General features: G+C 56.6%; 5 protein-coding genes across 5 annotated transcripts; 3 read left to right on the top strand and 2 right to left on the bottom strand.

Moving 5' to 3' along the window:
• Positions 1 to 11: 11 nt before the first annotated feature.
• On the bottom strand, positions 12 to 3,751 carry KVR01_009675 (uncharacterized protein). The gene is made up of 3 exons (XM_044785721.1): positions 1,470 to 3,751; positions 848 to 1,396; positions 12 to 789 (listed from the first exon to the last, which is right to left on the bottom strand). The coding sequence occupies exons 1-3, from the start codon at positions 3,030 to 3,032 to the stop codon at positions 661 to 663; spliced, it is 2,241 nt and encodes a 746-aa protein (XP_044640923.1). The 5' UTR covers positions 3,033 to 3,751; the 3' UTR covers positions 12 to 660.
• Positions 3,752 to 6,299: 2,548 nt separating this feature from the next.
• On the top strand, positions 6,300 to 9,811 carry KVR01_010067 (uncharacterized protein). Its single transcript, XM_044792400.1, has one exon. The coding sequence runs from the start codon at positions 6,760 to 6,762 to the stop codon at positions 9,043 to 9,045; it is 2,286 nt and encodes a 761-aa protein (XP_044641315.1). The 5' UTR covers positions 6,300 to 6,759; the 3' UTR covers positions 9,046 to 9,811.
• Positions 9,812 to 11,116: 1,305 nt separating this feature from the next.
• KVR01_009733 (uncharacterized protein) lies at positions 11,117 to 13,365 on the top strand (the record flags this gene model as incomplete). The annotated part of the gene is made up of 2 exons (XM_044792084.1): positions 11,117 to 11,595; positions 11,661 to 13,365. 2 exons carry the CDS (start codon positions 11,117 to 11,119, stop codon positions 13,363 to 13,365), a joined length of 2,184 nt encoding a protein of 727 aa, XP_044640981.1.
• Positions 13,366 to 13,690: 325 nt separating this feature from the next.
• On the bottom strand, positions 13,691 to 22,400 carry KVR01_009653 (uncharacterized protein). The gene is made up of 2 exons (XM_044784285.1): positions 20,716 to 22,400; positions 13,691 to 20,646 (listed from the first exon to the last, which is right to left on the bottom strand). Exons 1-2 carry the CDS (start codon positions 22,303 to 22,305, stop codon positions 15,643 to 15,645), a joined length of 6,594 nt encoding a protein of 2,197 aa, XP_044640901.1. The 5' UTR covers positions 22,306 to 22,400; the 3' UTR covers positions 13,691 to 15,642.
• KVR01_010091 (uncharacterized protein) lies at positions 13,922 to 15,451 on the top strand (the record flags this gene model as incomplete). The annotated part of the gene is made up of 1 exon (XM_044782095.1): positions 13,922 to 15,451. The coding sequence occupies one exon, from the start codon at positions 13,922 to 13,924 to the stop codon at positions 15,449 to 15,451; it is 1,530 nt and encodes a 509-aa protein (XP_044641339.1).
• Positions 22,401 to 22,421: the final 21 nt, after the last annotated feature.

Genomic DNA, 22,421 nt, shown 5'->3' with positions numbered 1-22,421 from the left:
AAAACTGCATTGGCAACCCTCCAAAATCCGGATCAAGATGATCGCTCGCACCTGTAGACGCAGGTAGATCACTCTGGCAGACCGCCGCTTACACCAAGCCCCAGTTAGCCCAACTTTGCAAAGAGACACATGTTTTTAGCATAGTGCGTATTATTATTGTCCAATAGGTTTCAGGTTATCGCAGCCAAGGGATAATGTTTGTACAGATGTGCCTATTTCACCACCGAGGGGAGCAGACGCCGGCGAGCAACGCCGAATTACCTCGATTTCCTCCCCTCAGGCCTGCATGCAGGTCCGCCCAACTGTGATGCGGCAAATCACAGCCGTGGAATAACCCAGTCTTCTGCACTTGATGTCTGCAACTCGAATAAGGGCAACATGCTGTTTGCTACCCTCCTGAGAGGACATATAGCCCCATTACCCATGTTTGCAGCGACGGCACAGACTCTGGACTCACTTTCACTGGGCCCATAATGTTGAGGCCTCGTCGTGACCTCACCGACGGAAACAAAAGGTTCCTGCTCAGGCTGGGGATAATGCAGGTCAAGCGCCCTCTCCAAGCAGAGTTTCTATGCAACCCCAGCCTGATGGGCTATTTCACATCGTGCCAAGATACTCGCTACCGCGGAACGGGTTACCTCAGTTCCGAGAGCAACATGCTTAGACCACGCATTCCCCGTGACCATTGTGCGCAGGCGCGCATTCATTGCATCGCCATCCTTGGTGCTCAATCGGAATTTGCGCCTGATACTTGATGCACTCCTCGTGGTAAAGAGGTTTCTTGCATTCCTGTAGATTCCGCAATCAGCTCGTGCTTGGATGGCCAATTTGGACCTAGATAACTCACCTCGTTGGCGCAAATCAGCAACTGCGGGCCTCGAACGTTACGACCACAGATCGCGCACCCTTTAGAGCTACGGTGTTGTGCCTCCCTAGGAGGCTGCTGTGAAGACGCTTGTTCCGGTTCCGGCGGCTTCTGACTTCGTGCTTCTTGTATGCGAGATTGTACCTGCCTCACGGTGTCGGCATCAAGACCCCTCGCGATGAGGACTGTCAGATGCTTGCCGAATTCCTGGATACGAGATTGCGAGCTGAGGAGCCACGGCATCTTCTCATTCACGAACTCAAGCACTGCGCGTGAGATAAAGGCATCGGAGCTTATGTGCCTCTTGTGGATGAACGCGTCCCACTGCTTGATGTAGTCTTTCTCGGCAGCGTCGACATCAATGAAGTCCTGGACAATATCTTGGTGCTTCTGGATGAGCCAGGTATCATCGGCTACAGACTGACGAACCTCTGTTCCAGGTATCAATTTGGCCTTGCTCAGGGAGTCAAATAGCGGCTGCTTGGTGTCCGGAACAAGAACTTTCTTCTCCTTGCGACGGCCTCCGTTTCTCTGCAGCCGTGTCAGCGTTAAGCTTCTCGAGTATGGCAATTCAAGTGAGCCCGTCTCCGCCTTCCACACTTACCTGTGATGGTCTCACTTGACCTGTTCTTGCGTGTGAAGCTTTGTGGGCCGAAACCACGGGTCCGTCGTCGTTGTGTGGGCCTAGACGGGACTTGACCCAGGAGTCGTCGCCTTCAACGTACTTGTCCAGGTCGAAGGCTTTGGTCGGCTTGCCCAGCTGGTATATCGTGGGACGCAAAAAGGGGCCCCCATTGACAGCTATACAAGAGACGTCCACCGGGGCCCCCATCTTTCCAGAGGAGATGCTGACCTCAAATCTGTACTGTGGGTGGCTGGGAAGGTGCGCGCGAAGCTGAGCCAGAGACTGGTGCGAGGCATGGCAGAAGCAGCAAGCGAAGCCCAGTACGAGAACTTCTTTGACTGGCCCAGATTCTCTGGGAAGATGATAGAGGATGCGATCTGCGTCGGCTCTTCTCAGTTCCGCTTTCGCCAGGCGATTGCGGCCTTTCCTTCCCTGCGCGCGATTGCTGAGGTCTTTGAGGTTGTAGTTTTTGGTTCCTCTTATCCTCAGTGAGCGGCTGGGTGTCAACTCGCCTTCGGCTTCTTCCTCGGCGTCATCGTCGATGAGGCCAGAGGTCCCATTGACCAGGTTTCCATTTATCCCGTTGGCATACGCTCCATTCACTTGACCATTTGTGAGTGGCAGGGTTTCATCTTGTTGGTCGGCAAGTGTAGCAGGGCAGGGAGAAACCCTCTCCCGGCTGTTCCATGAGTGCCGCTCTGGCAGAGCTGTTGCCGCTCTCACGTCAACGTCCAGAACGAAGTCGGTTCGGACACCTTGGCAAGATCCCTTGTGTAGCCTCAAGAGTCCCGACCTCCGACCTCCATCAATGATCTTTGGAATCTCAGCCGCGAGTGTCCAATGTCGTGATGCAGATGAGTGACCAAGGAACACATTCTCATCAAAGGATGTGTCGGCCAGGTTCAGAGGTGGCCAATTGCGGTCACCGGCTGATTCAAGTTCGAGAGACATGGAATACTGGTCGGCAAGATCAAAGACTGCATCGTCGTCGCGCTCGACGTAGATCTTCTCTTCGGGAATATGAAACGGTTGAGGCAGGTAAACCCTGGCCATCTGAGATAAACCAGCTGGATTCTGAAAAGTCTTGATGGTGCAAATTTGGCTATCACAGTAGAGAATGCGGGCCTCACCAGGCATGTGCCTGGCAGTGGTTATGGTGATTTTGCACCGGGCTCTGATGCTTGCAGCATCCTTGATGGCTGGGGGGATGGTTCCGTTCAGGGCAGGGTTGTGCCTCTGGCGAGAGGAATCCTTGTGGGCAATCTTGAGGACTTCGATCCGGATGGCGCGTTGGATCTCGCCTGGCTTGCTGGGGAGCAGGAGGCTGTCAAGATCTTGACCTAAGCCCGAGTCCGGGGAGTTTTCGGCATAGCGACGTCGCTTTGCGGGCCGAGTGTCATGGTCGTCATGGCCGTTGGCCAGCTTCTGGTGAATTTCGTTGGACTTGAAGCCCAGCGCTGCAGACTGCAGATAATTGATGGCAATGATCCAGTTCCTGTGAAGATAAGGGAGATCCCGGGTGCGTGCGGTAGATCTCGTCATGGTCACGCTGAGGCATGCGAGCCGCTAGGCCAAGGCTTTGAGAGCCAAACTAGGTAGCTCTTGCTTGGCCTATCTCGCAACTGAAAGTGCCCTTGGTGTCAGACTTGTGGTCTGCGAGTCAAGTTGTTGCGACGTGACGTGCTTCTTGTCTGAGGATGTGTTGAAAGAACGGTAAGCGAAGACAGTGCCCTGCGCAGTCCTGATGCTTTGATGGAGGAGCAGGGGCCAAAGGGATAGGAGCAGAATTGAAGGTCTAGAGGGATTCCCAAATTTGAGGCTGACGATGTTTTTGCAGGGGCCGGGTATGACGGAGGACTGGGCCACACAGCCCTATGGGAGTGACCAGTGGGTGGTAGCTGGCAGGGCTGATGCTGGAGCAGAACCAAAAGATGCGGCAAGATGGCCGACGTCTTGCTGGCTGGCTGGTTGGCTGGCTGGCTGGCTGGCTTGCTGGTTGAGAATGTGGTGATGGGGTGGAGGCCGGGCCAACCTGAGATTGAGGTCTATTGACAGACTGCCTCTGAGGATCCCATCTCAGTGCAGGGCGACCCGTGTTCGTGCTTGCGCCTGTGTGCAAGTGTGGCTGGCGATCGACCATGGGCCCAGGGCGACAGCGGAGGGTTGAAGCTGGCAGTCAATTCATCAAGGCACGACGCGTGTCCGACCTTTTTCTCTCTCACGCACTCACACTCTCTCACTCAACTCGCTCGCTTGCACGCGGTTAGGGAAACAACCTGAAAAGAAACCCATCGCGATTGCTACTGCTGGAAATGGCCTGACCCTTGTCATGCCTAGTGGCCAGTGCTCGGGCCAATTGCAGGCCACGGATCAATGCGAGCAGCACGATAACGTGCTACCTACTTTTCCACCGCCGGCCACGCCGGGACAGACGTCCTGTGCTAACTCAACAACACACCCCCCTGGCACAAAAGCCAAAGCTGACTGGAGAAGGGCGAGGCAGCCGGCAGAAGAGTTTGAAATGTTCGAGCCAGCAGGGGACAGAGGACGGACAGCTGGCTACATGCTCGTGCTCGATTGATCCTGTGTTGTCTTTGTTTCTGCATTGCCACAAGCCTTCTCCTGTTACAATTACTGCCAGCACACCATGGCATTGCCGCGTGACAGCCCGGGGCTGGAGCCTTACCAAACATTGAAGCCTTCCAGCTCAAGCAACATTCAACATCTTCCCAGAAGGGGCCCCACAAGAAGTTAGATATGGTTCAGACCTCGGGAATATGGAATCATCCTAAGTGGCATCGTTCTGTTGGGAGGATAAGGTATAACTGTGACTTCTTGTCTCATGGTCGCCAACTTTGCAGCCTTCAAAATACCTGCCCAGGTTCTAAGTCGGACAACTCTAGAAGAACAGACCTGGCTCGGTCCTATTGCTGCATCACATAATGACTTTGTGTATCCTACACTCAGTCAATGCAAAAAGCCAGCGGTTGAGCTGAGGGCTGTTGAAATTGGTAATGTCGTGTGATAAATACTGTGGATTTAGCCTGCAGTATGTAGTGCCAAGAAAGGAGCCAGAAAACCAACAGTGAAAAGGCTGTGCCACAGTTCGCCAGCCTTACTCGCATGTCAATTACGCAAGGCCCGCCCGCATTCCGTACGGCCAAGGACAGTAGACTACGCTTTTCGCTGTTGGCCAGTATTGGCTGGGATTATACACGGGGGAGTGGCGAACAAGTCCTTTTCAACCTGCTCGTCGGTCAACTGGTGTCGGATAGGCACAGGAGCGCGCTGCTTTGAGGCGAGAACCGTACAGCCGTTCAGAACCACAGACCGAGCAGCTGGTCCTTTCCCTCATCACCTTCTGGGTCCTTCTTTGCATCGCCGTATCCAGTAGGACTTTGTGGGCTTGTTGGCCGGGCCGGGATCTGACCGCAGTCGGCAGCCGCAATGCTTGGCCTTGCCGGGGAAATGCCCGGATGAAGATGGCAACTCTTGAAGGCAGAGTTTCGGCTACAACCCCCCACAGATGATTCAGCCAGATTCAATTGTAGAAATCTATACACACATTTGATCACCTGGACAGCAGCAGACTCGATCTGCCGTCGCAGTGGGCGAAAGAGCCCAGCACAAGAACCGAGCATTTGTGACTCCACGCCCAAGGCTGATTCTGGACTCGCACCTGTAACATGGGACAATACTGTGTGTAGTCAAACAGATTCTTGCCTCGTTTCTGATGGAACTCAGTACTTAATCCCCGGTGGTATGCCGCCTGTCACAGACATTCCGAGCTTCACCCGTCACTGCGCATGGCGTGTGGCTGCCCTGTAAAGAAGCCTCAGATGGCAAGGTGGCCGAGTTGATATGCAGCTCTTGATGGAACGACGCCCAGGTCAGAACTGGTGCTTCAATGTTTTCAGGCAAGTTTCAGACAGGGAAGTACGCTCTCTAGTACTTTTGCCGCAGGGTGTTACACACATTTGTACCTGTAGAGACTGCCAGTGATGTGCATTGCCACCGTTGCCCCTTGCTCTCGTAGACCTACCCAGGTATGAGCAATGCGTCCTCGTGGGGAGAGCCTGGGTGGTTACCTTGAGTAATCCCTGCTTCAACTCACACCGTTCACTTCATAAACACAAAGGTTTGGTCTGTGCCATGTCACTGCTATTTCTGGTCTTCTGTCCCTCTTGCGAGAAACAACTATGGCCTATCTACTAGCGCTGATACATCTCGTCGTCTGTACCTAGGTACCCTGGGGTAAGTAGTTGTTCCCGGAGTGTCAAGACTACCCTAGGGTACCAAGGTGACTTGTGATGTGCTAGAAAGGTGTGGAACAAAACAACCTAGGATGTGGTTGGCGTATGTCTTTGAAATGACTTGAAGCGCTAGTGAGGCTATTGATGGACCATGTGTGTATTTGAGTAGGTGGCAAGGCTAACCCCTAATGTTGAGCACCGGAAGTTTGGATCCATGGAACACTCGTAAGATACATGTGACTGAGGGAGGTTGGTAGAAATGCACAGGATTTTATGCGCCTGATTGATTAACACGGTGGGATGATAGAAGTATAGTTGGACGGCCACCGTATGAAGGCGCCATGTATGTCCTCGGACGTGTACGGAATAGAAGCGAAACCACACACATATGCCATGCGTCTTCTCCGCTGTTCAGTATCTGACGACTCCCGTCTCACAACCGCATACCATTCCAAGATGGCAGGAATGCTGAAAAATATTATTTGCACGAATACCCGTGCTCACTAAATATGACCTAGCCCAATACTGTGAGCTATGCCTTTCACCAGTTAACAAATGTCTGTACCGATTCATTGTCATTCATTTCTCCCTCTTGCCCCTTGAGTCTCCACAGGACGCGTCCCTCTAGCAACAGGCTATGTGAGGTTGCCATCTATCCGCATTGATATGGAGACCGATATCTACCCTCCCAAGCCCCGCTTATCCCACCTCAAGCGCAGCGCACGGGCCCTGCTCCATGACAAAACGGCTCCCAGATCTTGTCCCACACAGTCGAGCACGACTTGGGGCCTACACAGTACTCAACTTCACCTCACGCCCATCTCACCTGGACCTGCCCCTTATTGCCTTCCTCCCGCAGGGGCCGTCGTAGGTCATCATCGGCCGCGCTCACTTTCCTACCTGTTCCTCACGTCCCGGCCGTCACTTCACCCCAACCCCAGGACTGCACCTCCTCCCCACATCAACAGGGCTTGCTTGCCCTGTCCCAATGGTTCTCTGTGTGTGTCGCTGACACCATGAGTCGACCCGATCCTGCAGGGGTCCGCCGCAACCCTCGCCGGTTGACCACGCGGCCACCCAGTCGCCCGAGAAACCCGACCGGCCGTGTAACGCGGAGCGCCACGAGGCTGCCCTCTCCATCAAGCGGCTCCAGTGAACTCGACCATGATTCATCAGACACCGACGCACCTGCCCCTCGGCCCAGTCGTCCTCCGGGGGCCCAGACCCGCCAGTCCGCACGTCTGCAGACCATCGCTCACCAATCCTCCGGGACACGCGGCCCCCAGCCCACCCGGGCCCACGCCCCGGCAAGCTCCCGCCCGCGCCGCCCTCGGTCCAACCCGCCGTCACGGACGCCTCCCCGGCCTGCAAGGATCACGGACCCTCGGTCCAGGGCATCCGGCTCCAGAAAGAAACACGCCGTTTCCCCTTCTGCCACCAGCCTGCCGGAGTGGCCCTCCTCCACGGTGCGTCCGCCCTGGCAGCACCTGGAGTGGACCCTCCTCGTCCAGATATTCGAGTATGCTTCTTCATCACTGGAATTCAAAGAGGGCGCTCGCTGGCTTCTCTCAGCCGGCCTCACTTGCAAGCTCTTCCTGGACCCTGCCCTCAAGGCCTTGTACAGGCGCCCCATGCCCATCCTGTCCATGAACATGGCCACCAAGTTTGCCGCGCTTATGCACAACCTCTCTGTGAATCAAGCCGCCGCCAGAGAACGCAACGATCACAGGCGCACCATGGTGGAGTCTCTCGTGGTCAGCGTCACCTCTCTTTCCGCATCCCGGCCCTTCGACCTGGCCGAGCTGGTCCTGGTCCTGCCTGGCCTGTCTCACCTGGAGCTCTATCACGAGTTTGATTTGCCGCCTTATCGGCAGCTCGACCTCAAAACTAGGAGGTGGACGTATTCCCAGGCCCTGGTCCATGCGCTGAAGTCGGCCGGTGAATCGGACGCTCGCATGAGGCTCAAGTCGTGGAGGTGGAGCGAGAGGATGATGGACCGCGACGTGGTCTCCCCCAAGCAGATGAGGGCCATCCACCAGTGGTCGACCTTCTCGCAGCTGCGCGACATCACTCTGGTCAACTTTCAGGTCCCGTCCTTGAAGGAGAACAAGGACCCCAACGACCCCGAGGTGTTTGAGGCCGACAAGAACTTCATCAGCTGCATCTCCGAATCCCTGGAGCCCCTTGGGAGTCTGAAGCACTTGAAAATGGAGTCGTCGACAGTCGTCGATGGCCAGTTCCTCTCCCTGCTGCCCAAAACGATTGAACATCTCGAGATCGTCAACTGCTGGGAACTGACGGCCGAGATGCTGGTCGAGTACCTCCTGACGCATGGTCGCAGTCTCCGCAGGCTGACGCTGCATCACAACCAGTCCCTGAGCCTGGCCTTCTTACCAACCCTGGGCGTTTCCTGTCCGCAGCTGCGCGAACTCAGCATGAACCTGACCTTTTACGCACACCACGAGTACTACAACGATTCGGACCCCTTCTACGAAACGTTGCTCACCGTCACCGATGTCCCAGTCTGGCCTGATAGGATCGAGATTATCGACTTGGAGCAGCTTGCCAAATGGGATGCGGCCACGGCGGAGATGTTCTTCCAGAGCTTCGTTGACCAGGCGCCAAACATGCCAAGACTGAGACACCTGGCCGTCAAGGCCATGCTGGATGTGCCGTGGCGCCAAAGGTGCGAATTTCGTGACAGGTGGGTAAGTAGACTGAGGAAGGTTTTCCTGCGGAGGCAGACCAAGCCTCGACCGTATCATTCCTTGATCCAATGGCCGACGCTCAGGGGAGGGCCTGGCATCCAAGAGGGGAACACAGACGTGGGAGGCGAGACGGACGACACACCCATCCGGCGCAGCTCTCGCATTGCCACTCACATCGCCACCCCTGCCCCAGTTCCTCCGGAGAACACGGTGGACAACAAGCGCAGCAAGAGAAAGCGAAGTGCTGGCTCAGCGCGAGACCTCAGGAGGCCGAAGAGAGTCGCTATCTCGTACAGGGACCCTGACACGGATGAGGACCTTGACCTGCTCGATCCTGAGGAGAGCGAGGAAGAGGAGGCCGAGGACCCCTCACTTCCATCGAGTCCCCCGGAGTCACCGGCGTCCCCAGACGACGACTTGCCGTTCGTGCATGGCCTGTGTGACGTGGTCAACATTCGCTTCGATAACCAGAAGCCGCGAGAATTCCAACTTGGCATGGAGGACTTCCTCGACGAGCAGGAACATGAGTCGGATGACGAAGAATGGACGTCGGACCGCGACAGAGACGACGATTCGGATGTGTACGCTTGGTGAAGCTGCCCATGGCGGAACAGCAAGGCCTCGTGGGCGAGCCGGATTAGAGGGGCTCGGCGAGTGGACAAGGCGTTTGTTGACGGATACCCTAGACAGAAAAGACGTGAAGTCACTGCATCTTGCTAGACGTTGCTTTTGGTTTTGTTTTGGCATGGCCCCTGGAACGGCGTTTGGGGATTCTCCAAGAGGAAGGACTGGCTGGTAGGGTTGGATTTGTTGGCGTTTTAAGCTCTGGACTCGCTCACGGTTGGAATGTCTCGCGCGGCGCGCGCATTGTTAGATAGCTCCGAACCTGGATTGCCCGTCCAGATGGTGTAGATAACCGTTCAGAAGGACAGCTGCGGATGCGACGACGTCGTGTTGGGTGTCCAACTTCTTTCTACCTTGTGCTAATTTTGGGTCCACCCAGCTCGCCCCCTTTCCTGCATTTGTTGCTGCATGCATCTATTAAACGTACATGTATGTATGTGTATCTCGGGTTTGAGGCAGCAGGTCAAAAGTTGTCCTGAATGCGAACCTGCAGCAGTGGATTTCCTCGGGTTGATGCGAGATTTCGGTCGGACTGCCAATCAGTGTGCCGCTGTAATGTGAACGCTTGGGTCCAGCCAGGTGCACCCTGCAGTGCATTCAACCCGCTCTCGAGCTGAGCTGAGCTGTGCAGCGGCAGGTCAGGTTGGGCCTCGCTGCCTCCTCCAGGTGGCCAGGTAGGGGCCAGGTAGGTAGCTGTCCTCCCGCACATTGTACCGGCATCCTGCCTGCCTGCAACACACCCCAGTCTTCATTCAGCACATCCTCTCCCCCAGTCCCGCCTCGTCCCCCCTCCACATTATCATACCTTATCCTCTTGTCGCATGCAGCAGCAGTTGCCGGTCATCCCCCCCTGACATCCAATTCATCTAATACAGGATCGGTGAACAAGCCTCCTGGGTCACGCCCAGGGACTTTCCACACGGCACGCGCTCGTCCAGTTCCGGCCCATCTCCCAAGGCCCAGGCGCGAGGCGACGGCGCATCACACAGCGAGGCAGCGCAGCATCACGGCAGCGCAGCAGGTGCGGCGGCGATAGTGGGCTAGGCCAGCGGGTGGAGACTTGAGGCTGCGGCGCGCTGCGTGGTGGAGACAGCCCGCCCCCAACACGATACGACTCGATCTGCCGCGACCGACCGACCCCCAGGCCGACCCCCAGGCCGACCTGCTGACTGGGTGACTGAGTGGTTGGCTGGACTGAAGTCAAGGACGACGGGTGGACGGACGGGCTGGCTGATTGACTGACTGACTGACTGACTGACTGGCTGGCTGATTGATTGATTGACGGATTGCCCGATTGATGTGTGCTCTGTGGGTGTGCATGTGGGTGTGGATGCATGTCTGCTGCACGTCTACCTAGGCAGGCACGGTATGCTATCCCGTCGCTGTCGGTCTGCAATCGCCCAGAGCCACGACACCACGACACGGCACGACACGGACGGTACGCCAATATTGGCCACAACCTGTGCCCCGTAACCGAACCCCTACCAACTCCCGCCCAACAACCCGCTGCACCGCAATATCCTGCTGATCGGCCTCATTTCTTGTCAGCCAGTAAGTGGTCCACATGCTTTGTTCCCCTGCGACGACGCACTCTGTTGCGACCCAGAAGCCCCTCGCATCTGGCTTTGTTGACGTGATCGTAGCGCCTGGCCGACCCTTGCCGACACCACCACCACCATCCCAACTGCCAGACCCCTTGCCGGCCCCCGGCGTGCAGTCGCGCTGTCACCGAGCTACACGGCCGTCTCGGCAACTGTCCTGCCCGCCATCCTCGCCGCCCGCCACGCCCGACGAGGACCTCAAGAGGAGCTGACGAGGAGCCCGACCCCCTGTGCCTTGTTAGAGGTCACTGCCTCCGACAGAGCTTCGCGCTGGGTCATCACAACGCCCATCCCATTGCGCAACAGTCGCGCATCCGATCCAGGATCCTGAGCCTGCACCTGCCCTGACGCCGACCAACTACAAGCTGGGGACACCGCGCCGCCACCATTCTCGCGACTTGCCATTGGGACAAGGCTTCTTTCATGAAGCAACGTGGAAGATGGAGGTTGCGGCGGAGAGAATCAGATCCGTCAAGAAACTACTGCCCGAGAGGCCACACCACCTGGCTCTTTCACTTGGCCGCAAATATCCAGTTCCTCCAAACTTCTGGGACCACCAGTCCCCGCTACAATATTCCACATTCCTATCAGACGCCGATCGCGGCCTCCTCCTGACACGACCATACTACGACATATGCGACGAGCCCGAGGCCCCTGTGCCCACCCGCCAATCCACCCCCCAGGCTGGAGCCAAGAAGGCCGGAAGCAAGATGACCCTAGAGGTTTGGAAAAGCAAGAAGGTGGCGACCTCGCCAACGGAAAACGGAGTCTTGGGCAGGGTAGAGGACAAGAAACAGCGGGTTTCTGCACATGGTCCAGAGAAGGACGTGTCGCGCAGAGAGCATGACAAGGTCAAACAGGCCGGCACGCAACGCGATGGCAAGGGCTCCGATCCCCGGGGTAATGGCGACGCAGATAGGTACGTATCTTGCCTTACAAGATGTTGTCGTGTTGGCCGAACCGCTCATTTTGATCCTCTGACAGGCCCAAGAGCTCCATCTCCAAAGTCACGTCACGAGATGTGCCGAGCCCGTCGTCCGAGGGCAAGAAGCGGCCGCTGGAGCAGGATGATAGCACGAGGCCACTCAAAAAGACAAAGTCGAGCGAGCCCACATCATCAGAGGCGCCGCGCAAGGCGCCGCGGCCAGAGGCTCCGAGTGGCAGGGAACGTGCCATGTCTGCTAGTAAGGATGGCAGAACAGGAGCGCTTCAGTCGAATCCGAGCGGCCGCGCCGCTCAGCCAAGCTCGAAGGACCAGCCCCGCGCCGTCTCGCCAAAGACCACTGTCAACGGCACGAAGCCTCAGAGCTCTGCGTCCCGCAACACATTACCTCCTAAACCAGATACTTCTGGGAAGCATCTTGTTCCTCCGATACTCTCGCCCCTGAAACTAGCGTTTGACGATGATCTCGAGACGTGGAGTTCGAAAAAGAAGGTGGCAGAGGGACACATGATGGGAAAGTCACAAAACAAACCCTCGAGACCAGAGGGCACAGTGAAGAAGAGGGCCGCCACGCCGGAATTGCCCCCCATCCTTTCACCCACGTTGCCCCCTCAGGTCGAGGAAGCGCTGGCTAGAATACAGAAGACGCAGGTAAAGGAGGAAGCGAAAGACCCGCCTGGCCAGTCTTCCGACGCGGCAGCCGGCGCACGCAAGACCCGACCTCCAGCAGATAATTGTGACGCGGAGGCCCGGCCCGCCAAGCTTGTGACGATAAAGTACAAGAAAACCCTCCGAAAGAGGATACAGAGCCTCCTCGCACTGCCATCACGGCCATGGCCGAAGGAGCGGTCGCTCAGCGCGGACAACACACCGCCGCCTGCGAGCAAACGCCCGCGTGGCACGGAGCCAATTGCGGAGCCGGTGACGAGCTCGGTCGGTGCGAAACGGCCCAGGGCACCCGAGACGACAGGGAGCAAGGCGCCACACACACCGCCAAAGCCCCCAACTGCCAACAGCCTAGCTGCGCCCGGGGGCTCGCAGACCCATACGCCAGGGGGCAGGGTTGCGCAGACGCCGGGAACCGGAGACGCGGCGCAGACAGGCCGCGAGGGCACCGCCAAGGAGACACTCAGGAGGCGGTGGGATGAGTTCTGCAAGATCGGGAAGAAACTCAAGCACAAGCGCGATAAAGAATTCCCGGCGAACGCGGCGGGACAGAACGCGGCTGGGCAGCTGAGAGACTACCGGCGGGCAATGCTCACTATCGAGATGATACTGGCGTACATGATTGCCTTCCGTTCGCTGAACCAGAGGTCAGAGATATCGGGGGCGGCGATGGATATGGCATCGTGGCTCACGCTTGAGCCTCACTTGCGAGAGCTCAAGCAGATGGCACGGCACTCGGGCTCGCTCCAGGCGCTCGCATACCAGCTGCACGGAATCGTGATAAACGAGCTGATCAGGGCCTTCGCCTCGGTGGGCCTGCATGGCGGCGAGCAGCTCAAACTAGGGAAGGACCAGCACATGGCGGTGTTCCAGGCCATGAAGAATAATCCGAGGATATGGACCGAGGCGAATGACCTGCGGGGCAAGGTGTCGGACAAGAGCTTGCGGACGCCGACGATGGGGACCTGGACGACGCCTCACAGGGCAGCATCTGATGCGCTCCAGGTCCTTGCGCGGTTCGCAGAGCGCGAGCATGTCAACTGGCGTGCTGAGATGGTGGTGCCCAACGAGGGGGCCTAACAGGAGACGACTATTACGAATCCCGGAAGGGAACCCGGACATGGTGGAAAGTGCCCTTCTTTCCCCTTCAAAACACACACAAACACTCGGTGTGGGATTTCTTGGAGTTGCGGATAATGTCCGATCAGTGGCAACATTCTGTCACCGCGTTAGTGCCTGTGCTGTTCTCTACTGGCTGGGGGGGGGGGGGCGGGGAGCTGCAATGGCAGAGGGACAGGGAGGAGAGTGGCGTCGCAGGAGCTGGAAATGGCTGCCCATTATGATATCCCGACGTCGCTGAAGCACGGCGCGTCCTTGTGATTGACCTAGGTACTCCAATGAGGATCAAAATTGTGAGATGCTCTGCCGCGAGTGCGTACCGCAGTAGTAGCTGTGTGACGTATCTACCTACCTAGGTAGGTACCTAGGTACCTACTAGACTCGCCCAACCGGCCGGGGGCCCAGGTCCAATCCACCTGGGCGGGAGGTGCAAACCGCCCCAGGCAACCCCGACTGTCCAACCTGACGGCAAAGCAAGGCTCGAAGCCGTGGCAGCCTCTCCTTCACTTGAGCCACCATGTCCTCCAGATACGCAGCCGCCCGCCCCAAACGCGCAGGCGAGTCCTTTGCGCGCGCCCACCACGGGGGGCAGCGCCCCGGCAGCCCGGCCGACCACCGCCAAGGGCCTTCGTCTTCCAAGCGGGTCAAGTTTGACGTGCGCAACCCCTCCGCCCTCGCCCCCGACTCTCGTGACGACGACGACGCCGATGCTGAGGATGCCGCCGTCCTCGAAGCCGACGTCATTGGCAAGGGGCCCGGCGCCACCAAGCGCGGCGCAGTCAACATCGACGGCTACGACAGCGACTCGGAGAACGAAACATTTGACGACCGCGCCGAGCGCAGGGGCGCCACGGCCGCAAGTGGCAGCGGCCACGTCGACATCGCGGACAAGCTCGACAATTACGACAGGGATCTGCGCAACGGCGGCGGCGGCGGGCAACGAGACGACGATGACGACGACGACGAGGACATGTTCGCCGCTGACGAGGACGGCGACGGCGACAACGGCGCGGACCAGCAAGACACCAATGAGCAAGCCGCACCGCGTACTAAATCGAGGGGCAAGAAGGGCAAAGAGGTCCGCTTCCTGGACGCGCACAAGATCGAAGGCCAGGAGAGCACGAGCAAGAGCGGCGGACACATCCACCTCGATGAACACAATGCCAGCAGCGACGACGAGGAGGATGTCGAGCTGGCCATCCAGGAGGAAGGCGTCGACGAGGAGATTGGAATGGGCGGCCTGAAGCGCAACGCCCCCAAGATTGATGCCTTCAACATGAAGAACGAGCAAGAGGAGGGCGCCTTCGACGAGGCCGGGAACTTCATCCGCAAAGCTGTCGACCCGGACGCCGTGCACGACCGCTGGCTGGAGGGAGTGTCCAAGAAAGAGATGAAGAGGGCGCGAGAGGCTCACGAGAAGCGTGAGGCCGAGCTGCGGGCTGCCAGGAGAGAGGACGACAGCCTTCTCACCCAGGATCTTCTCCGCTCGCTGATCCTACATCTCGAGAGGGGCGAGACGCCGATCGAGGCGTTGGCGCGGCTGGGCCGAGCGCGGAAGAGCGAGCCAAAGAAGGTGCCAAAGTGGAAGCTGAAGAAACTCAGGGACAAGGAGAAAAAGGACGCGGCCGAGGCAGACGCCATGGAGGTGGACCACAGCAAGGATCCCGAAGACCCGGCGCAAGCCCGGATCAAGGAGGGCATAAACGTCATTACGGAGGCGGCGGACAAGCTGCTTGCCCGCGAGTACGCAGAGGTGTACGAGACGGAGAGGGAGCTCCTCGTGAGGGAGTGGCAGGACGAGGCGGGCGAGCGGTGGAGGGAGCCCACGCCTGCCGCCGAGGCGACCACCGGCGGCGAGGGCGACCGCGTCGGCGGTGCAGCCAAGATGTGGGAGTATCGGTGGACCGATGGTCGGGACGGCAACTCGGTGCAAGGGCCCTACGACGGCCCGACGATGAAGGCCTGGCAAGACGCAGGCTATTTTGAGGGCGTCGAATTCCGAGCAGTGGGCGAGGACACGTGGGATCGATTAGCAGAGTTCGTATGAGACCCTCTCACATTTCGCACCTCAACTCAGTATGCACACGCCCCCAACGACGGCCTAATCCCGTGACAACGCTTCTCGGAGTGATAATGCTTTGGGAGGCCGACTTTGTTCATTCTCTCGATCAGCCCGTCTCTTTTGCCTCTCTATACTAAGTGGCTTGCACGCACGTCTGTCCAGCGCCCAGGCGCCCATTACATGTACGGCAAGCACCGCCAGGACCGCCCACTCTGCCGCATCCTGGCCCGGCCCGGTCGACCTGCTCTCCTAGCCAGACGACCACGCCCGTCTCCTTCATCTGTGCCCATCACTTGAATCCATTTCTTAAGCTCATCATGCAACCCTGATAGTGGTTCATCAGCCCTGCTTTCCATGCCATTGCTGACCACCGACGCCAGCTGCGTCCCTAGCTGCGTCGGTGACGTCTGGGCCACCTCTGCAGAGTGGTCAAACTCTGTCACGGCCCAGCAATCTTGCAAGTCGTGCTGTAGCTGTTGGGCAAACTTGGACACTTGACTGTCAGCACTGGACAGCATGCAAGGGCTCATGTCGGTGTCGGCAAGGCCAGCAAGCAGCTGTCCGACGCTGAACTGTCGCAGTGGCACCTCTGGGTCTTGCGAGTCACGTATCTCATCGAGGCAAGCGGCTGCTTGCCTGCTGATGAGAGTGATCTGATGTATGCAACCCCGCAGTCTCTTGACCTGGGCCAGCGATGGTCGCAGCAACCAGCACATCAGACTTGGGCGCAGTGCATGGCAGATTTCCATCATTTGCGCAAACAGTTTTATTTGTGTTGGATTTGACACTTTCGCGGGCGTGCTCTCTCCTTTGGCAAACAACAGGTAGCCCGAGATAGTTTCCAGCAGGGAGATGGAGTGGTCGGTAAACTTGTCAGGAATCTCCCTAGGCAAGTGCGACCTACCAAAGAGGTTCTTCAGGGCTTGAGAATAGACGGTCACAAGCGGCCAGACCTGAGGGTTTCTGAACGACGCCTGGATGACGGCGGGTAGCATGCGCCCAAGCACAAATCCCAGTATGTTGTCGTTGGCCATGCCGTTCTCGATGATCTTGCTCTCAGCGTCGAGCTGGCCATCTGCCATGAACCGCTTGAAGTGGGTACACAAGAAGGAGAACAACTGCGGTCCCGCTGTGGTGTCACCTTCTCCTAGCCTGAGCCCATACCCGACGATGACCGCCGAGTGGAGCTTAGGGTCCTCTGTGGCAGGACTAAACTCTGCACTGGCCTGGAGGTAAAACGAATCGACTGTGCTGATTCCCGTTCCATGGGACTGGATGAGTGCTACTATCTCACGGATAAAGCTTGTGTAATCCTTATGCTGAGCAGAACTCATGCCCACGGATTTGATGTCTGACTTCATCTGCTGCATGACCAGTTTCAGGAGTTTCTCGTACTTGGCACGCAAAGGCATCCGCCGCGCGGAATCGCTTTGCCGCAACTCCTTTCTCATGTAGGACACCGCGCAGGCAAAGAAGTCGCGACTCGTACGGTAGTTGGGACACACTCCATCGATGACAAAAGAGCCCTTCATGTAACCCAGTTCCAGCGTCTTAAGTGTCTCGGCAAGGTGCATTTCATACTTGAGCGCGTGGAAAGGTTTGACAAGGGACAGCACCCAGATGTCGAAGTGGCTGCATCCTACGCTGGAGAAATCGAAGATGTGATTCTTCAGCAAGATGGCCACAAAAAGAGGCAGGTATGTTCTCTTGTCCAAGCTGAGATTCTGAGGAACATTCTCAAACAAGCCATATTTCCCGATGGAGAAGAAGTGTTTGAGAGATCTTTTCCCGCCATTGATGAAAACACTCGCAATTCTTCCCGAGAGGATGACGGCTTTTTCTCGGATGCTCGTGAGTGAGTTGCGATACGAGCCCACAACGGATGCAGGCGAGGAGAGTACCTGACGAACGGCGATAAAGAACCCTTGAACAACCTTCTCATCGAAGAGCTCTACAGCATCGGTGTACTCGCGGTTGTCGCTTGATGAGAACGAGTCATCTGATTCCTCCTTGAGAGCGCTGCCAAAGCTCTCCAAGCGCTCCAAAAAGAGCTCGACTGTTTCGAAACAGTCGCCCAGGATATCACACTCCAAGTTCTCGCCATCAGTGCCGATATTGGTCAGCGCTTTGCTCAACTGGCTTGTGTTGAAAGAGAACATCACAGAAGCCAGTGATGGGCAGCTCCTCATTACTGACAAGGACGCCGCCACACTGAAGCGTAAGACATCTTTCGCTGCAGTCTGATTTGCAGACACAACGTTGTCAACCATGTGCTGACCAATATCTTTCCTGGTCTCTGAGGGCATGGACATGAACTGTCTTTGTATTTCGCTCGCCGCTGAGTGATACTGGTCAAGAACCTGTTGGAAGACACGGTTTTGCCATAACATAAGAGGGCGGTAAACGTCATGTGTAGCTCCGGAAGACACGACGAATGCCGCAAGCTGTCTCCAAGCCTGGAGATGAAGGAGAACCGCTTCTTTGTGAGAGCTTCCAGGAGATATCAGTTTCTCTATTAAGTGGATGGCAGGTCGTTCCTCAGCAGGAGCGGCCCAGAAAAGGGTACACAGCAGGTCGTGGTGATTTCTCAGGGCAGCAAGGTCATGAGCGTGAATGGCCTGCTCTTTCGAGTACTGACGATCATGATTGGGTAGAGTACGGGCGATGAGATTTCGAATGTCGTTGCTAAGGCCATGCTTTCTCATGATCTGAATCGACAAGGCCAAGATTTTGAGGAAAATATGAAAGCACCGGTCATCGGCTTCAACGGACAGCTCTGTTGTGGTACTGAGTTGCTCTAGGAATCGCGGCGACTTTGAAACTTCCTCATGCCTCAAATTTGAGAGATTTTGTTGACCGAAGAAGTCAAATATAGTGCCGACGATTCCACTGCACTTATACCAGCCCCATTGATCGATAAGGCTATGGCAGCGGCCGAGCAGAGCACGGCAGTAGTCATTGAAGCCGGGTGACTGTTTCGGGTTGTTTCTACAGGACTCGAAGACCCGTTTGAGTAGTTTTTGTGGCAAGCCCCATCTTTGAGATCCTTGGACAAGGTCGGTGTGCCGCAAGTCTCTAGCACTTATGCCATTGTCATCAAAATCTTGAAGCGGTACCAGAGTGAAAATGGTTTCCCACACGCTCTCGAAATCTTGAACTTTGGAGCTTTGCAGAAGGTCAGGTGTGCCCACGAGGGAATACGTCAGGTCCCAGAAGCCAGCCCTTGGAATGTGAGCTGCGTCCAATACTTTGATCACGACCACCCAACAGGTCATGGTGAAATTGTCGCCTCTTATCCCTCGCTCCCTGGTAGTTAGGCGCTGCAGGTCATCGTATGTCGCTCGAATACCCGAGGTGCCGATCTTCAGAAGCCCCTGTATGACCGCCTTTGAGAGAGATTTCATCAATTCCTCGACAGGTACAGAAATGCTCGAGAGCTCCGGGGTACCCTGGCAGATTCGCAGGAGTACCAGCGAGCAGATGAGAAGCCTCGTAGTGGTCTCAACAAATGTGCCAGATTTGCGATCGGATACATTTGATTCGGTGAGAGTCGAAAAGCCAAGAAGCAGTCCGAAAAGCCTTTGAGCACATGGTTTGAGGTTGGATTCATCTTCAACCCACAATGAGTGCAGTACATATCCGAGGACGTGGTCAGCACAGTTGATGGCATTACAACGGGTCTGCTCAGCGTCGATCACACCGATTGTTGACAGCTGTTCTGAGAGCATTTCAAAAAGAAGTCCGAGCTCGGAGGAGGTCGTGTCAGTCCAGAGTCCCCAGTGAAACGAGTGATGCGCGATCTTGAAAGAAGTTCCCGCTCGAGGTCGGGTAATGTGACTGAGAAATTCGCAGTCCAGAGCCTTCTTCAAGTCGCCATTTCCAATAAGCGTGCTGTGGTGGAAGAATACATGCCGCTGTAGGGGGAAAATATCGAAATGGTGCGTATACTGCGTCCCGTAGGGTCCCAGTCCCACTATCCTATCCTGTTCTTGACGAGGCTCTTCAAGACGATCCCCACGCTCGAACGCGTTGTATTCCAGAAGTGGATCATTCGCGTGTCGGAATTGGGGAGCATCCAGGTCAAGACGCCGTGGCATAAATTGCTTACGAAAACGAGGTTTCGTAACCGCACGTTGCCGGCCTTTGAGTTGGGCGTGGCCGAGGATGCCGTGCTTGGGACCATCTGTTTCTTCAGGGCTCTCCTTGGTCTGTGGAGAGTCCAACGCGCATTCCTGAAGGCGAAACGTTGGTGCTAGTATCTCCTTTCTAGTTTTGTGAAACACAAGATCTAACATCTTCTTCCTCGCAGCGAAGGCTGCGTTTTCCGCCCCATGTAATACGTCATCCTCAAGCTGCGCTGGTCTGATGAGGTAGTCGGCGCCCGGATTGTGCGATTGTGCCCTAGCGGGCGCTGCTCCTCTGATGGGGTCACACATCGGGCGAGGTCCTGCTATGAACGCTTTATCGATGACCACGTGCTCGTTCAGGCTCAAATGCCTTGTAGAGTTTGATGGGTTTCTGTCTGATGGGCCGGCACGAGGTCTAGTGTATGTTGTGACGTTCGGGAAGAGCTTCCCAACAGGCCATCTTGGCTTTCGCAGATCTTGGCCAGTCGGCCGGAGGCCCGAGGGCGGTCGCCGCTGTATTGCTTTCCGCTTGATCTTACCCATGGCCCAGTCTCGAAGGATTGAATGAGCATCAACGTTGTCCCTGCGGGTTCCGAGATTGATGGCCTTGGCATTAGGTTTTGACCTGCCCAGATCTTGACGCCTACTCGCAGCTCGGGCAGCAATTCTGATAAACCTCGGTGCATCGGGCTCGATAACATCTGCAATACCAAGCGCCGGCGGCGACACAGCTCGAGTCCTTTGGGCGGTCCGTTTGGAGTTGATTCGCGGCTTCCGGGTCCTCACGGTACCATTTGATGAGCGATTTGCACGACCCAAAGTATCTGAAATTTTTGGTTGTCGATAGCGCTGTTCTCCTTTGAACAACCTTTGCTGCGCATTGTTCCTTCTCTTGTTCGGAATGACTCTCGATGTGCGATTACGTTTCCCTCCTGGTAGCATCCAGTCGATGTGGTCTTCCTCGATTACTGACAGACTATCCTCGACACCTTCCACTTCGTTGCCAAGAAAGCTGAACTTGTTTTCATGGTCATGACCTGAGAGGCCAACCTCCTGTCTCGTCGCGTGCTCGTCAACATCATTACCGTGGTCATTGTCTAGTTCTTGGAGAGGATCGCTGACCGCCATGGATTTTGCGCTCCTCACTGTGGCCACTCCACGCTGCTGCCCATCTGGAAAGCGTGAAGGGGGGGGCTTCCTGAGAACGCCTTTCCGAACGGTCTTGCTGGTTTGCTGGTCCAACCTGAGCCAAGAAGCAGGCAGCACGCCTTTAATCTTCCTTCCAGTCCTTTGAATAGCATCTGAATCGCTGCTTGAACTGCTGTCTTCCAATTCCGAAGCATCTTCGTCTTGACCGCTCTCCAAAGCAGTAGTAAGGTCGACTACCTCGGAGCGATTTGCGAGCGCCGCACCACTACTAAGCCGATCAATAGCTGTGGATTGGAAGCTGTCACCCATAGCATTTGAGAAAGACCGCGGAGAGGAATCAGGAGATGGGGAATCAGCCAGAGCTGGGTCAGCCCGTAAAGGACCAGGCGAAGGTGGAATGTCCCAATCGTCGTTCAAGTTGTTCGCGGCCGGTGCTGACTCGAGAATCTCCTGTCTGCTTTTCAGTCGCTTCCTCGAAGTGGAAGACCTGGAAGGTGTTGGCCGCTTTGTCAACTTGGCTGGCATTCTCGCCGGTTTTAGAGCAAGGTATTTGATGTCTGGAAACTCCTCCCCATTGATGCTTGTGTCGTCCGTTTGTTGACTGCGACTGCGACTGCGCTCGCTGCTCGCCTGTGGTCTATGACGAGGCGATGAGGTTCTTGGCGATGGGGATAAGGCCAACTCATCCAGATCGTCATCTGGTGCATATTTAAAAACGTCCTTTCGAAGATGTTGCGATTCTTCTCCCGGCGTGCCCGACGTTGGCTGGCTCTCACCGCCTGCGTAATCCTGCTCTTGCGACACATTCTCATCATGGCTTTTGTTGGGGTTCTGATCCTGCAGGGCAAAGTGGATGGGCTTCACACCATGGGATTTCATGAAACGGCTGTATTGAGCATTTTCGAGGAGATATGGATGTTCCTGGATCGGCTTGCGGGGTCTCAGCGATCGACCAGCTCGCGGCGAAAGCTCTAAAGGCGCATCTCGCCGACTGTTCGGGTTCCCGGGCTGGTTCGATGGCTGAACACTGTGCTCGACGTCCTTGAATACGCCCGAGAATTGGGGCTCCAGGTCGGTTCCGAGGGAGCTGCCAGGGAAGGGGTTGGCGGAAGGCGCAAATATCTGGACGACGCTAGGTGATATCTCGTCTTGCTCGGATGGGATGGTTGCGGATGCATTGCGAACATCAGATTTGCCTTCAAGGGCGTCTTGAGAGCCTTTGCCACTTTTTGCTTGAAGAGCCACATTGCCCTGAGTCGAAGGGCTGCTGTTGGGTGCATCTTGCACCTGGCGATCGAGTGTGTGTTGAATATCTGTTCCAGGAGATGCCGAGGAAGTTGAATCGAGTCCGTGAGATTTGCCGCGCTTTTTCGATGTAGGCGTGATGTCCCTTTGAGAGCTGAGGGCTTCGGACGAGCTTGGGAATTCCCAGATGTCGCGCCGTTCCTCCGTCGTCGTTGGCCTCGGTGGCCGCTGTCGTACGGGTGGAGGGAGAGAGTCCTCAGAGTCGAAACCCTCGTCGTCCGAGTCGGGGACCACACCCAGTTCCTTCCAATTCCCCATGGGAGCCCGAATGCATCGTAGGGGCTGACGGACTGAGTTTCAAATATCCAGAAGATTGTCATGGGCCCCAGGTGGCCATTGTAGCCATGTGTGCCACTCGCTCTGGGAGACGCGTC

The sequence above is a fragment of the Diaporthe batatas genome (genome assembly GCF_019321695.1).
Source record: "Diaporthe batatas strain CRI 302-4 chromosome Unknown Contig00012, whole genome shotgun sequence".
NCBI classification, from domain to species: Eukaryota; Fungi; Ascomycota; class Sordariomycetes; order Diaporthales; family Diaporthaceae; genus Diaporthe; species Diaporthe batatas.
The sequence above is the reverse complement of the archived record's forward strand: the minus strand, read 5'-3'. Positions and strand labels throughout refer to the sequence as shown.

What these genes read in the sequence shown, in the direction of transcription:
- KVR01_009653 (XM_044784285.1), bottom strand. Translation starts at nt 22,305, where the DNA reads ATGGGGAATTGGAAGGAACTGGGTGTGGTCCCCGACTCGGACGACGAG. An exon ending in GGAGCGCAAAATCCATGGCG is followed by an intron (nt 20,647 to 20,715) that starts GTCAGCGATCCT and finishes GCGACGAGACAG; the next exon opens with GAGGTTGGCCTCTCAGGTCA.
- KVR01_009675 (XM_044785721.1), bottom strand. Translation starts at nt 3,032, where the DNA reads ATGACGAGATCTACCGCACGCACCCGGGATCTCCCTTATCTTCACAGG. An exon ending in GTCAAGTGAGACCATCACAG is followed by an intron (nt 1,397 to 1,469) that starts GTAAGTGTGGAA and finishes ACACGGCTGCAG; the next exon opens with AGAAACGGAGGCCGTCGCAA. An exon ending in TGCTGATTTGCGCCAACGAG is followed by an intron (nt 790 to 847) that starts GTGAGTTATCTA and finishes CGGAATCTACAG; the next exon opens with GAATGCAAGAAACCTCTTTA.
- KVR01_010067 (XM_044792400.1), top strand. Translation starts at nt 6,760, where the DNA reads ATGAGTCGACCCGATCCTGCAGGGGTCCGCCGCAACCCTCGCCGGTTG.